The sequence below is a fragment of the Oncorhynchus keta genome, chromosome 15, assembly GCF_023373465.1.
Source record: "Oncorhynchus keta strain PuntledgeMale-10-30-2019 chromosome 15, Oket_V2, whole genome shotgun sequence".
Taxonomy (NCBI): domain Eukaryota; kingdom Metazoa; phylum Chordata; class Actinopteri; order Salmoniformes; family Salmonidae; genus Oncorhynchus; species Oncorhynchus keta.
In genome coordinates, this window is record NC_068435.1 from 43227242 (window position 1) to 43243541 (window position 16300).

Here is a 16300-nt window from a genome sequence, read left to right on the forward strand (position 1 = left end):
CCACAGGACAACTATGTATACTATATACACTGTGTACAAAACATTAGGAACACCTTCCCAATGTTGAGTTGCAAACCCCTTTTCCTCTCAGAACAGCCTCAATTTGCCGGGACGTGGACTCTTTTTAAAATGTATTTATTTATTTTTTACCTTTATTTAACCAGGCAAGTCAGTTCAGAACACATTCTTATTTTCAATGACGGCCTGGGAACAGTGGGTTAACTGCCTGTTCAGGGACAGATTCGTACCTTGTCAGCTCGGGGGTTTGAACTCACAACCTTGCGGTTACTAGTCCAACGCTCTAACCACTAGGCTACCCTGCCGCGACTCTACCAGGTGTCGAAAGCGTTCCACGGGGATGCCGGCCCATGTTGACTCCAGTGCTTCCCACAGTGTCAAGTTGGCTGGATGTCTTTTGGGTGGTGGGCCATTCTTGATACACACGCAAAACTGTTGTCTTGCCCGTTCACCCTCTGAATGGCACACACACACAATCCATGTCTCAATTGTCTCCAGGCTTAAAAATCCTTCTTTAACCCGTCTCCTCCCCTTCGTCTACACTGATTGAAGTGGATTCAATAAGGGATCATAGCTTGTCACCCTCGCTATTAAATCATATTGGGTGGCAGTCCACAAAGCTACAGAATACTAAAAGAATTATACATGAGACAAACTCTGAACTGTTTTTGCCATAAACCTATTGTGAGAATGTTAGGAAAGTGCTGCCACTTGTGATTGCCTCACACGAAGTCAGACCCAATCAGATCAGCAGTTTAATGAGAAACAGATCAATCCTAGGAGCAATACAGAACGTGAAGTCAAAACATTCAAAGATGCCATAGCAAACTATCCAAGTCAAATCCTAGCAATATCACATAGTGTAAAAGCAATTTAGCAAAGGCGTGAAAACGAATTCATTCTGAAGTCCTTGAATTCAGAGTAGTATACAGGATATGTTAAAAAAGCCGCACATATATTATACAGTACAATATTTCAACCTTCTTGCTATGTTCATATAACGTTCCCTATGTCTCAACCTCAGGCATTTTCACTATGACGCCTCTGCCACAGCCCCTTTGGGTTTGCCTGATGTCGTGTACCTTATGAACATTCCTATAGAGGTAATAACCAGGGGGAGTCACAACCGGCAGTGTCATTTCTCCACAATATGACAAAATCCGATGTTGTGCCATTCATCATCAATAATACTAATATCTATCCCTCCACTCGTCTTTCCCCAAATGATCCTCTTCTCCATCAACAGTCTCCCAGCTAAACATTCTCGACCAGGGGTAGACAACTAGATTCAGCCGCGGGACCATTTTTGTCGTAGCGGATGGTCGGGGGTCTGGATCATCATTTGTACACTGCAAACTGACCACAACTAAGCCCAAATTGTAATTTCATATCTTGAATTACATTGAGACTCTTTTTAAGATGTATTTGTGGGAAATCTTTGAGAACAGATTTCCTAAATTAACAGATTTTCATAAAGTAAACTAATTTCTAGCTGAATTTCTGGCGATTTGACAGTTTATTCTGAACCAAAACCCCTGTCCGCAACACTTGTGGGTTTAAGTACATTTGAGTACTTCTTCCTCCAATCAGAGGAGACTTCGCTGGATCCTTTAGGGCACTTATTTTCCCCTGGCGGTTTAAAACTACATCTACTGAGTAAGGGCACTTCTTAGGACACATTTTATGGCCATCTCATAATGGTTTCGGTCAGGATCAGGTCACATGACTGATCTTCAATTAGTCCTTTCGAGCACTAATACGAGACTTCATTGAGTGCGCGGGAACCCCTCTCATGCTGAAGTGTACTTGTTAGTAGCACGTGAGTTGCTCTGGTCGGTCCGGTCTGTGACTTTGAGCTTCATACAGGACTGCTTCTCATCAATCAACATCTCCGCTGGCAGACACCAGCAACACAGGCATGACTAGAGATAGAGATAGAGAACATTAGCTCTTTGTACATACATATAAGCCCATCAGGGGTTAACCCTATTTTGGCACACTGTTTAGATGCTGTGTGTGTGTGTGTGTGTGTGTGTCTGTCTGTCTTACCCTGAAGCAGCTCTTGAAACGCTTGCTGACCATGTAGAGAGCGATGGGGTTGATGCAGGAGTTAAGAGACGCCATGTTGATCCCAATGTAGTCTAGCACCAGGAAGAAACTGGAGAAACACACACAACATGCTATTTCATCTCCTATTTACAATATTACGGTCAGTGTAGAGCGAGTGGGGCACAAAGATATTCCTCACCTGAGCAGTTCACAGCGGTTGGGGTCCTTCTCGTCGTAGATGGTGAGCTTGAGGATGCGGCTGAGATGGAGGGGCAGCCAGCATAGAGCAAACACCAGCACCAGGCAGAACACTGTCTTAGCCACCTCTCGCCTCTACACACACAGAGATCAATCGATCAGCCAACTAATCCACCTATCTGGCTCCAGTGCCCGTCAGACGTAAAAGAGGCCCATCTAAATGATTTAGGCTGGAGATATAAAGGGCGAAGGTCACCTGTTTGAGATGGTCACTCAGGGTGATCTGGACTCCGTTCTTCTTCCTCAGCATCTCACAAGTCATCAGGGTGTAGAAGACGGCGGTGACGGCCAGAGGGAGGCAGAAATACACACTGAACAGCCACCAGTCCTTAGCGGACTTATAGAACTGGGCGACACACAGAGAAAACACCAATGAATACAGGACACACCGGATAAATGGAAACTCTGTTGAAGTCTACTGCAGTTCACAATGCAAAATTCCCCTTTAGAAAGAGCCACGGACTGTAGAGAAAATCTGAGTCTGTCTGGTTCTGGTTGGGAGCCAAATCCTAATGCTGAAGTATGAGGGAAGTGAAGAAGCGTGAGAAGGAGTAACCTCAAGCAGACCCAAAGGGTCTGGGTAACGTAGTTCACTTCTGGTAAAACATCACTTCATCTAAAACCTCTTTGGGACGACAACTACAAAAGCTCAACATATCATCTATTGGGCAGTCTGAGACGCGCACGCACACGCACACACACACACACACACACACACACACACACACACACACACACACACACACACACACACACCTCCTTATCCAGACAAACGGGGGCCTCAAAAGTCAAGTGATTGATTTTTTTGAAACAAGGGGAGAGTCGGCACACAACATCCACTTTCCCACACCAGGCCCCGACCAGGGACACTCCTTATAGCCCACTGTTGTTTGTGTGCGTGCTTTCAATGTGCGTGTGTGCGGTTCTTGTTTGTGTGCGTACTGTATGTGTGTGTACTCGTGTGTGTGTGTGTGTGTGTGTGTGTGTGTGTGTGTGTCTACGCACACTCATAAAGTCTGATTTCTGCATGGGGTGTAGCAGACAGATGCGGAGGTGCTCTCCCTTGTAGTCCATGGCGAGCATGTCGAAGGCTATAGCCTCGGGGACCGCCAGCAGTATGGACAGCAGCCAGATGAGTGCGATCTCTATAGCCGTCCACTTGGGAACACCGATCCCCTTAATACGGTTCCACGACGCTACGGCGCGGTACCTGGGTGTAGGAGCGGAGGGGGAGAAACATTAGGGCAACCATTTCTGGGTAGTCGATAAATGCAACTGTGTGTGTGTGTGTGTGTGTGTGTGTGTGTGTGTGTGTGTGTGTGTGTGTGTGTGTTAGCATACCTGTCGATGCTCAGAGCACACAAGCTCAGCACAGTAATGCCCACTGAAGCTTTCTGGACAAACGGCACTAGTTTACACAGACCTACACCAAACGGCCAGTCCTCGGCTAGGAGCTAGGGGTAAAGACAGGGGGATAGAGAAATCAGGGTTATTCCCAATGATCTGTCATGTAGTTGTATTAACCATATGGTATTTAATGATTGCCATGTCATTTCTATGGAAACATTTTGTAAATAGGCTCGCGGCCCATAACATAAAGCACGACACAACATTTTGCACTATGCATTTCACACTATGAATCTACTTCATGATATTGTATAAACAATGAAAGTTTAGATGCATTTCCCAGTCATATGAGTAAAAGACAAGAAGCTCTAACTGCTTATGAGGCCTGTTGTAATCACATGTGGAGGTTAACACCAAACTGACCCTAGATCAGCATTGAGGGTCAATCTCACCCTACTGTATTGGAATCATATGTGGTCGTCAGATCTCTACAGCACACAGATAGATTCTTCTGGTATGCAGTTCATAATGTAAAGTTTGGCCTCCCATTACCCAAATATCTGTAGTACCCAAATATCTGTAGTACCCAAATATCTGCAGTACCCAAATATCTGTAGTACCCAAATATCTGCAGTACCCAAATATCTGCAGTACCCAAATATCTGTAGTACCCAAATATCTGTAGTACCCAAATATCTGTAGTACCCAAATATCTGTAGTACCCAAATATCTGTAGTACCCAAATATCTGCAGTACCCAAATATCTGTAGTACCCAAATATCTGCAGTACCCAAATATCTGCAGTACCCAAATATCTGCAGTACCCAAATATCTGTAGTACCCAAATATCTGTAGTACCCAAATATCTGTAGTACCCAAATATCTGTAGTACCCAAATATCTGTAGTACCCAAATATCTGCAGTACCCAAATATCTGTAGTACCCAAATATCTGTAGTACCCAAATATCTGTAGTACCCAAATATCTGTAGTACCCAAATATCTGTAGTACCCAAATATCTGTAGTACCCAAATATCTGTAGTACCCAAATATCTGTAGTACCCAAATATCTGTAGTACCCAAATATCTGTAGTACCCAAATATCTGTAGTACCCAAACATCTGTAGTACCCAAACATCTGTAGTACCCAAACATCTGTAGTACCCAAATATCTGTAGTACCCAAATCTCTGTAGTACCCAAATAGCTGTAGTACTGTAGTACTATCCAGGGTCCTTCCACCTCAAAAAAACCAAGAAAGAGGACATCGACACCCACCATCTCAGATTGTTCTGAAACTGTTCACGTTGTTAGAAACAGATACGATTAGCATTTTTAAAAAATGTATTTATAATGTGTAAGACATGAGAAATGGTCAAAAAACATCAACGGACCCCACACATCCCACACCAATCCTAACCCAACAACGAGTGTACAAAACATTAGGAACACCCGCTCTTTCCCTGACAGACTGACCAGGTGAATCCGGGTGAAAGCTACGATCCCTTATTGATGTTACTTGTTCAATCCACTTCAGTCAGTGTAGATGAAGGGAAGGAGACAGGTTAAAGAAGAATGTTTATGCTTTGAGACAAATTAGAGACTTGGATTGTGTATGTGTGGCATTCAGAGGGTGAATGGGCAAGGCAAAAGATTGAAGTGCCTTTGAACGGGGGTATGGTAGTAGGTAGGAGGCGACACGGTTTGTGCTTTTCACGCTCAACAGTTTCCCCTGTGTATTAAGAATGGTCCACCACTTGAAGGACATCTGTGGAACACCTTCAACACCTTGTAGGCAGGCCGGGGAGTGTGATGTTTTTCCCCCTGTACAGAGAGATAAGTTAGTAGCTAGGGTTCCAACCAATTGGCCATAGATATTGATGGGAATATTCCACAAGTGGTGTTTCCACCAGACGGACTTGTTGCAGATTTTTTTTAAATGGATGCGTGATTTGCACCATTATTTTTCTCTTCGTCGTGCAGACCACTTCTTTGCATTCCTCATCTCTCAGCTGGGACCGAATCGGATGTTAGATACTATATTTATTGAATATTATATACATCTCATGAAATTACATTTTTGGTGCGATCAATTTGCTTCATATCTCAGAGATCAAATTATATTTCGACAAAATATATGTTTCAGGAATGCTCAACTTATCCGTTTCTAACTACAGAAACGGTTTCAGAACGATCTGAGATGGTGGGTGTCATGGCTTGCTGAGATGACATGGAATGTATCTCTCGCTCTCGCACACAGGCCAACCACAGACAAATGTACAGATACTGAACCAAAATATTAACACAACGTGCAACAATTTCTAAGATTTTACTGAGTAACAGTTGATATAAGGAAAATCCGTTCATTGAAATAAATAAATTAGGCCCTAATCTATGGATAGACTCACCCACCCACCAGGGAACCAGGCCCACCCACCAGGGAACCAGGCTCACCCACCAGGGAACCAGGCCCACCCACCAGGGAACCAGGCCCACCCACCAGGGAACCAGGCCCACCCACCAGGGAACCAGGCCCACCCACCAGGGAACCAGGCCCACCCACCAGGGAACCAGGCCCACCCACCAGGGAACCAGAGGGAACCAGGCCCACCCACCAGGGAACCAGGAACCAGGAACCAGGCTCACCCACCAGGGAACCAGGCCCACCCACCAGGGAACCAGGCCCACCCACCAGGGAACCAGGCTCACCCACCAGGGAACCAGGCCCACCCACCAGGGAACCAGGCCCACCCACCAGGGAACCAGGCTCACCCACCAGGGAACCAGGCTCACCCACCAGGGAACCAGGCCCACCCACCAGGGAACCAGGCACAGCTAATCCGAATGAGTTTTTCCCCACAAAAGGGTCTTTATTACATGCATAAATATCCTCAGTTACTGTGATACAGAGACCTATAGCAACTGTGATACAGAGACCTATAGCTACCGTGATACAGAGACCTATAGTTACCGTGATACAGAGACCTATAGCTACTGTGATACAGAGACCTATAGCTACTGTGATACAGAGACCTATAGCTACTGTGATACAGAGACCTATAGTTACTGTGATACAGAGACCTATAGCTACTGTGATACAGAGACCTATAGCTACTGTGATACAGAGACCTATAGCTACTGTGATACAGAGACCTATAGCTACTGTGATACAGAGACCTATAGCTACTGTGATACAGAGACCTAGTTACTGTGATACAGAGACCTAGTTACTGTGATACAGAGACCTATAGCTACTGTGATACAGAGACCTATAGCTACTGTGATACAGAGACCTATATTTACTGTGATACAGAGACCTATAGCTACTGTGATACAGAGACCTATAGTTACTGTGATACAGAGACCTAGCTACTGTGATACAGAGACCTATAGCTACTGTGATACAGAGACCTATAGCTACTGTGATACAGAGACCTATAGCTACTGTGATACAGAGACCTATAGTTACTGTGATACAGAGACCTATAGCTACTGTGATACAGAGACCTATAGTTACTGTGATACAGAGACCTATAGTTACTGTGATACAGAGACCTATAGCTACTGTGATACAGAGACCTATAGCTACTGTGATACAGAGACCTATAGTTACTGTGATACAGAGACCTATAGCTACTGTGATACAGAGACCTATAGTTACTGTGATACAGAGACCTATAGTTACTGATACAGAGACCTATAGCTACTGTGATACAGAGACCTATAGCTACTGTGATACAGAGACCTATAGCTACTGTGATACAGAGACCTATAGTTACTGTGATACAGAGACCTATAGCTACTGTGATACAGAGACCTATAGTTACTGTGATACAGAGACCTATAGCTACTGTGATACAGAGACCTATAGTTACTGTGATACAGAGACCTATAGCTACTGTGATACAGAGACCTATAGTTACTGTGATACAGAGACCTATAGTTACTGTGATACAGAGACCTATAGCTACTGTGATACAGAGACCTATAGTTACTGTGATACAGAGACCTATAGTTACTGTGATACAGAGACCTATAGCTACTGTGATACAGAGACCTATAGCTACTGTGATACAGAGACCTATAGCTACTGTGATACAGAGACCTATAGTTACTGTGATACAGAGACCTATAGCTACTGTGATACAGAGACCTATAGTTACTGTGATACAGAGACCTATAGTTACTGTGATACAGAGACCTATAGCTACTGTGATACAGAGACCTATAGTTACTGTGATACAGAGACCTATAGCTACTGTGATACAGAGACCTACTGTGATACAGAGACCTATAGCTACTGTGTGATACAGAGACCTATAGCTACTGTGATACAGAGACCTATAGTTACTGTGATACAGAGACCTATAGCTACTGTGATACAGAGACCTATAGTTACTGTGATACAGAGACCTATAGCTACTGTGATACAGAGACCTACTGTGATACAGAGACCTATAGTTACTGTGATACAGAGACCTATAGTTACTGTGATACAGAGACCTATAGCTACTGTGATACAGAGACCTATAGCTACTGTGATACAGAGACCTATAGTTACTGTGATACAGAGACCTATAGTTACTGTGATACAGAGACCTATAGTTACTGTGATACAGAGACCTATAGCTACTGTGATACCTGTGATACAGAGACCCTACTGTGATACAGAGACCTAGCTACTGTGATACAGAGACCTATAGTTACTGTGATACAGAGACCTATAGCTACTGTGATACAGAGACCTATAGCTACTGTGATACAGAGACCTATAGTTACTGTGATACAGAGATAGCCTATAGCTACTGTGATACAGAGACCTATAGCTACTGTGATACAGAGACCTATAGTTACTGTGATACAGAGACCTATAGCTACTGTGATACAGAGACCTATAGCTACTGTGATACAGAGACCTATAGTTACTGTGATACAGAGACCTATAGCTACTGTGATACCTGTGATACAGAGACCTAGTTACTGTGATACAGAGACCTATAGCTACTGTGATACAGAGACCTATAGTTACTGTGATACAGAGACCTATAGCTACTGTGATACAGAGACCTATAGCTACTGTGATACAGAGACCTATAGTTACTGTGATACAGAGACCTATAGCTACTGTGATACAGAGACCTATAGTTACTGTGATACAGAGACCTATAGTTACTGTGATACAGAGACCTATAGCTACTGTGATACAGAGACCTATAGCTACTGTGATACAGAGACCTATAGCTACTGTGATACAGAGACCTATAGTTACTGTGATACAGAGACCTATAGTTACTGTGATACAGAGACCTATAGCTACTGTGATACAGAGACCTATAGTTACTGTGATACAGAGACCTATAGTTACTGTGATACAGAGACCTATAGCTACTGTGATACAGAGACCTATAGCTACTGTGATACAGAGACCTATAGCTACTGTGATACAGAGACCTATAGCTACTGTGATACAGAGACCTATAGCTACTGTGATACAGAGACCTATAGTTACTGTAGCTACTGTGATACAGAGACCTATAGCTACTGTGATGATACAGAGACTATAGCTACTGTGATACTATAGCTACTGTGATACAGAGACCTATAGTTACTGTGATACAGAGACCTAGTAGCTACTGTGATACAGAGACCTATAGCTACTGTGATACAGAGACCTATAGCTACTGTGATACAGAGACCTATAGTTACTGTGATACAGAGACCTATAGCTACTGTGATACAGAGACCTATAGTTACTGTGATACAGAGACCTGTGATACAGAGACCTATAGCTACTGTGATACAGAGACCTATAGCTACTGTGATACAGAGACCTATAGTTACTGTGATACAGAGACCTATAGTTACTGTGATACAGAGACCTATAGTGATACAGAGACCTAGTTACTGTGATACAGAGACCTATAGTTACTGTGATACAGAGACCTACTGTGATAGACCTATAGCTACTGTGATACAGAGACCTATAGCTACTGTGATACAGAGACCTATAGCTACTGTGATACAGAGACCTATAGTTACTGTGATACAGAGACCTGTGATACAGAGACCTATAGTTACTGTGATACAGAGACCTATAGCTACTGTGATACAGAGACTGTGATACAGAGACCTATAGCTACTGTGATACAGAGACCTATAGTTACTGTGATACAGAGACCTATAGTTACTGTGATACAGAGACCTATAGCTACTGTGATACAGAGACCTATAGTTACTGTGATACAGAGACCTATAGCTACTGTGATACAGAGACCTATAGTTACTGTGATACAGAGACCTATAGTTACTGTGATACAGAGACCTATAGTTACTGTGATACAGAGACCTATAGCTACTGTGATACAGAGACCTATAGCTACTGTGATACAGAGACCTATAGCTACTGTGATACAGAGATAGCTACTGTGATACAGAGACCTATAGCTACTGTGATACAGAGACCTACTGTGATACCTATAGTTACTGTGATACAGAGACCTATAGCTACTGTGATACAGAGACCTATAGCTACTGTGATACAGAGACCTATAGCTACTGTGATACAGAGACCTATAGTTACTGTGATACAGAGACCTATAGCTACTGTGATACAGAGACCTACTGTGATACAGAGACCTATAGCTACTGTGATACAGAGACCTATAGCTACTGTGATACAGAGACCTATAGTTACTGTGATACAGAGAGACCTATAGTTACTGTGATACAGAGACCTATAGCTACTGTGATACAGAGACCTATAGCTACTGTGATACAGAGACCTATAGTTACTGTGATACAGAGACCTATAGTTACTGTGATACAGAGACCTATAGCTACTGTGATACAGAGACCTATAGCTACTGTGATACAGAGACCTATAGTTACTGTGATACAGAGACCTATAGCTACTGTGATACAGAGACCTATAGTTACTGTGATACAGAGACCTATAGTTACTGTGATACAGAGACCTATAGTTACTGTGATACAGAGACCTATAGTTACTGTGATACAGAGACCTATAGTTACTGTGATACAGAGACCTATAGTTACTGTGATACAGAGACCTATAGTTACTGTGATACAGAGACCTATAGCTACTGTGATACAGAGACCTATAGTTACTGTGATACAGAGACCTATAGCTACTGTGATACAGAGACCTATAGCTACTGTGATACAGAGACCTATAGTTACTGTGATACAGAGACCTATAGCTACTGTGATACAGAGACTATAGTTACTGTGATATAGTTACTGTGATACAGAGACCTATAGTTACTGTGATACAGAGACCTATAGTTACTGTGATACAGAGACCTATAGCTACTGTGATACAGAGACCTATAGTTACTGTGATACAGAGACCTATAGTTACTGTGATACAGAGACCTATAGCTACTGTGATACAGAGACCTATAGCTACTGTGATACAGAGACCTATAGCTACTGTGATACAGAGACCTATAGCTACTGTGATACAGAGACCTATAGTTACTGTGATACAGAGACCTAGCTACTGTGATACAGAGACCTATAGTTACTGTGATACAGAGACCTATAGCTACTGTGATACAGAGACCTATAGTTACTGTGATACAGAGACCTATAGTTACTGTGATACAGAGACCTATAGTTACTGTGATACAGAGACCTATAGTTACTGTGATACAGAGACCTATAGTTACTGTGATACAGAGACCTATAGCTACTGTGATACAGAGACCTATAGTTACTGTGATACAGAGACCTATAGCTACTGTGATACAGAGACCTATAGCTACTGTGATACAGAGACCTATAGCTACTGTGATACAGAGACCCATAGGTACTGTGATACAGAGACCTATAGTTACTGTGATACAGAGACCTATAGCTACTGTGATACAGAGACCTATAGTTAACTGTGATACAGAGACCTATAGTTACTGTGATAGAGACCTATAGCTACTGTGATACAGTGACCTTGCTACTGTGATACAGTGACCTTGCTACTGTGATACAGACCTACACTGCATGGCCAAAAGTATGTGGACAATTAATGCTTCAGCAGACACTTACTTTCTTGACAATTCTGTGCTTCCAACATTTTTTATTATTTTACGTAGCTATGCAAGTCAGTTAAGAACAAATTCTTAATTACAATGTTTTCCTCCCTGAAGGCAAAAGGCCTCCTACGGGGACAGAGGCTGGGATTAAAAATAAAATATAAATTAAAAACACACAACACTACACAAAAAGAGACCTAAGACAACAACATAGCAAGGAAGCAACACATGACAAAACAGCATGGTAGCAACACAACATGGTAGCAACACAACATGGTAGCAACACAACATGGTAGCAGCACAAAACATGGTACAAACATTATTGGGCACAGACAACAGCACAAAGGTCAAGAAGGTAGAGACAACAATACATCACACAAAACAACCACAACTGTCAGTAAGAGTGTCCATGATTGGGTCTTTGAATGAGTTGATTGAGATAAAACTGTCCAGTTTGAGTGTTTGTTGCAGCTCGTTCCAGTCGCTAGCTGCAGCGAACTGAAAAGAGGAGCGACCCAGGGATGTGTTTGCTTTGGGGACCTTTAACAGAATGTGACTGGCAGAACGGGTGTTGTATGTGGAGGATGAGGGCTGCAGTAGGTATCTCAGATAGGGGGGAGTCAGGCCTAAAGAGGGTTTTTATAAATACACATCAACCAATGGATCTTGCAACGAGTATACAGAGTTGACCAGTTTACAGAGGAGTATAGAGAGCAGTGATGTGTCCTATAAGGAGCATTGAATGCAAATCTGATGGCCGAAAGGTAAAGAACATCTACTCACACAAGAGCACCCTTACCTGCTGATCTATAAATGATGTCTCCGTAATCTAGCATGGGTAGGATGGTCATCTGAATCAGGGTTAGTTTAGCAGCTGGGCTGAAAGAGGAGCGATTACGATAGAGGAAACCAAGTCTAGATTTAACTTTAGCCTGCAACTTTGATATGTGCTGAGAGAAGGACAGAGCACAGTCTAGCTATACTCCCAAGTACTTGTATGAGGTGACTACCTCAAGCTCTAAACCCTCAGAGGTAATCACACCTGTGGGGAGAGGGGCATTCTTCTTACCAAACCACATGACCTTTGTTTTAGAGGTGTTCAGAACAAGGTAAAGGATAGAGAAAGCTTGTTGGACACTAAGAAAGCTTTGTTGAAGAGTGTTTAACACAATCTGAGGAGGGGCCAGCTGAGTATAAGAATATCATTTGCATATAAATTAATGAGAATTTCTTGTTAACAAACTATAGTTTTGGCAAGTCGGTTAGGACATCTACTTTGTGCATGACAGAAGTATTTTTTCAAACAATTGTTTACAGACAGATTATTTCACTTATAATTCATTGTATCACAATTCCAGTGGGTCAATCTACAAGGTGTGGAAAGCGTTCCACAGGGATGCTGGCCCATGTTGACTCCGATGAGTCATGTTTGTCATTTGGGTGGTGGACCATTCTTGATACACACGGGACACTGTTGAGCGTGAAAACACAGCACCGTTGCAGTTCTTGACACAAACCAGTCCGAGTGAGCACAATTCCAGTGGGTCAGAAGTTCACATACACTAAGTTGACTGTAACTTTAAACAGCTTGGAAAATTCCAGAAAATTATGTCATGGCTTTAGAAGCTTCTGATAGGCTAATTGACATAATTTGGGTCAATTGGAGGTGTACCTGTGGATTTATTTCAAGGCCTACCTTCAAACTCAGTGCCTCTTTGCTTGACATCATGGGAAAATCAAAAGAAATCAGCCAAGACCTGAGAAAAAAATTGTAGACCTCCACAAGTCTGGTTCATCCTTGGGAGCAATTTCCAAATGCCTGAAGGTACCACGTTTATGTGTACAAACAATAGTACGCAAGTATAAACACCATGGGACCACACAGCCGTCATACCGCTCAGGAAGGAGACATGTTCTGTCTCCTAGAGGTGAACGTACTTTGGTGTGAAAAGTGCAAATCAATCCCAGAACAAGAGCAAATGACCTTGTGAAGATGCTCGAGGAAGCAGATACAAAAGTAATTATATCCACAGTAAAACAAGTCCTATATCGACATAACCTGAAAGGCTGCTCCGCAAGGGAGAAGTCACTGCTCCAAAGCCACCATAAAAAAGCCAGACTACAGTTTGCAACTGCACATGGGGACAAAGATCATACTTTTTGGAGAAATGTCCTCAGGTTTGATGATGCAAAAGTAGAACTGTTTGGCCATAATGACCATCGTTATGTTTGGAGGAAAAAGGGGCACCTACTACCAAACCCTGTTCAAAAGGCACTTCAATCTTTTGTCTTGCCCGTTCACCCTCTGAATGGCACACATACACAATCTTCTTAAAAATCTTTTGTCTTCCCCCACAGCAACTTTCCAAATTCACCCTCTGAATGGCACACATACACAATCCATGTCTCAGTTGTCCCAAGGTTTAAAAATCCTTCTTTAACCCGTCTCCTCCCCTTCATCTACACTGATTGAAGTGGATTTAACAAGTGACACCAATAAGGGATCATTGACCAGGTGAAAGCTATGTCACGGAAAGAGCAGGTGTCCTTAATGTTTTGTGCACTCAGCGTATGACACCGACTAACGATGTAGTTACTTGAGACAGAAACAAAAGTAGGGAGGTTGGTCGGGGAGGATGGGTGGGCGTTGGTCCACGACAGTCTAGCAATCCAAAGGTTGCATGTTCGAGTCGCATCGGGGACAACTGTAGCATTTTAGCTAACTCTTCCCTTAACCCTTCCTCTAAACTACACCCAATTCACCTAACCTGCTCTCTTCTCTCATTATTTCCCCTAACCACCAACGTCAATAATTCTCCTTTGATGTTATAGCGCAACAAGCAACTTGGTCTCAGATAAAGACGTGTAAATACTACACATCCTTCAGAGGTGTATGATAAAGTTACGTCATCCAATTCGTATGCTATTGTATGACCGGGTAAGACATACGTGGACAGAGAAACTGTTTTGAAACCCAATATTACAGTACAGCCTGTTTCTCACCCTGTACCACTTGTGGACGTGCGTGTGTGCGCATGGTTCATATCTTATGTTGGCGTGTGCTTGATTGTTCTCACCTTGTACACATTGATGGGAATATCGATCACAATGTGCAGCAGGTCTCCCAGCGCCAGGCTGGCGATGAGAATATTGGGGCCATTGCGCATGCCCTTGTTCTTGTAGATGATTCTGAGGAGCGTGAAGTTCCCGATAATACCGACGACGAACACGAGACACGACACCACAGTGTTGATGTACTTAAATGTGTCTCTGATCTCGGTAGGCCCCAAGCACATCGGCGGCGAAGGCCGCATGTGCCGAGGGGCGGAGACATTGGCGTTGAACCTCGCCGGGCTCTCTCTACCAGAGACGACTGATGTCTGTGTGGCGGGCGGCGGGGCTTCTGGTTGGTTGGGCTCGTTGGCTTGTCCGGTGACCACGAGGAGACGTCCCGCCAGGAGAACCAGCGGGAAACAGATGAACAAGGTCTTCGTCATAATCAATCCCGGATCTCTCATTGGCTGCTCGGAAACATGAAACCTTTAGGCTATCATTTCAAAACAGGAACACAGCCTAAAATCCCCCCCCCAATTGCAGCTAAGAGCTCAATGTAACAAGACATGAGCAGGTGAATGTCACACAAAAAAAACTTTTCTTACCTGCAAGATGGAGAAATGCTTCTCTTAAGATGCCTTGAGTAACAGTTTTCTTTGGCAGGCCGACTCTCCCAGTTGAGAATAGAACGGTTGAAAACGACTTCCCCGACAGTAATGGTTACGGGGACAAAAACAGAAATATTCCAATTTTATGTCATGGTCATCTTGTCCAAACGCATCAATTCTCTTCCCATGTCCACATGATGTTTTGATGTTGATCCTTGTCCGGTAGTTGATGGCATGTGTGCTCTGCTACGTCTAGAGTTGAAATAGATGTTTTACATCTCAGTGAGACCAAAAAAACAAAAAACAACAGGTAAAATAGCCCAAAAGGCTATAGAAAATGAATCAAAATGTCTTTGGTCATTGCTCCAATTTCATGGTACAGACTTCTATCCTTTCCTGGTCCCGTTACCCTACTGGCTCCGTGCGCAGACCGCAGTCGGACAACTTTAAGTCCTTGAGCACAGGTTACTGCCTCCACTTGACCCCTCCTCTTTCTTCAGAGAGAAAGACTAGTGGATAGAACCTAGTGTCTGCCGGCTGGAAAGCTGCCTCCACTTGACCCCTCCCCTTTCTTCAGAGAGAAAGACTAGTGGATAGAACCTAGTGTCTGCCGGCTGGAAAGCTGCCTCCACTTGACCCCTCCCCTTTCTTCAGAGAGAAAGACTAGTGGATAGAACCTAGTGTCTGCCGGCTGGAAAGCTGCCTCCACTTGACCCCTCCCCTTTCTTCAGAGAGAAAGACTAGTGGATAGAACCTAGTGTCTGCCGGCTGGAAAGCTGCCTCCACTTGACCCCTCCCCTTTCTTCAGAGAGAAAGACTAGTGGATAGAACCTAGTGTCTGCCGGCTGGAAAGCTGCCTCCACTTGACCCCTCCCCTTTCTTCAGAGAGAAAGACTAGTGGATAGAACCTAGTGTC

General features: G+C 43.5%; 1 protein-coding gene across 1 annotated transcript; it reads right to left on the reverse strand.

Moving 5' to 3' along the window:
• Positions 1-760: 760 nt before the first annotated feature.
• On the reverse strand, positions 761-15846 carry LOC118371838 (endothelin receptor type B-like). The gene is made up of 8 exons (XM_035757468.2): positions 15382-15846; positions 14800-15243; positions 3667-3779; positions 3331-3535; positions 2522-2671; positions 2267-2400; positions 2068-2176; positions 761-1940 (listed from the first exon to the last, which is right to left on the reverse strand). The coding sequence occupies exons 2-8, from the start codon at positions 15238-15240 to the stop codon at positions 1809-1811; spliced, it is 1284 nt and encodes a 427-aa protein (XP_035613361.1). The 5' UTR covers positions 15241-15243; positions 15382-15846; the 3' UTR covers positions 761-1808.
• Positions 15847-16300: the final 454 nt, after the last annotated feature.

Coding starts and splice junctions, on each gene's coding strand:
- LOC118371838 (XM_035757468.2), bottom strand. CDS start 15,240: ATGAGAGATCCGGGATTGATTATGACGAAGACCTTGTTCATCTGTTTC. Junction 2,177..2,266: donor AACCGCTGTGAACTGCTCAG/GTGAGGAATATC, acceptor GTGTTTCTCCAG/TTTCTTCCTGGTGCTAGACT. Junction 1,941..2,067: donor GTTTCAAGAGCTGCTTCAGG/GTAAGACAGACA, acceptor CTCTATCTCTAG/TCATGCCTGTGTTGCTGGTG.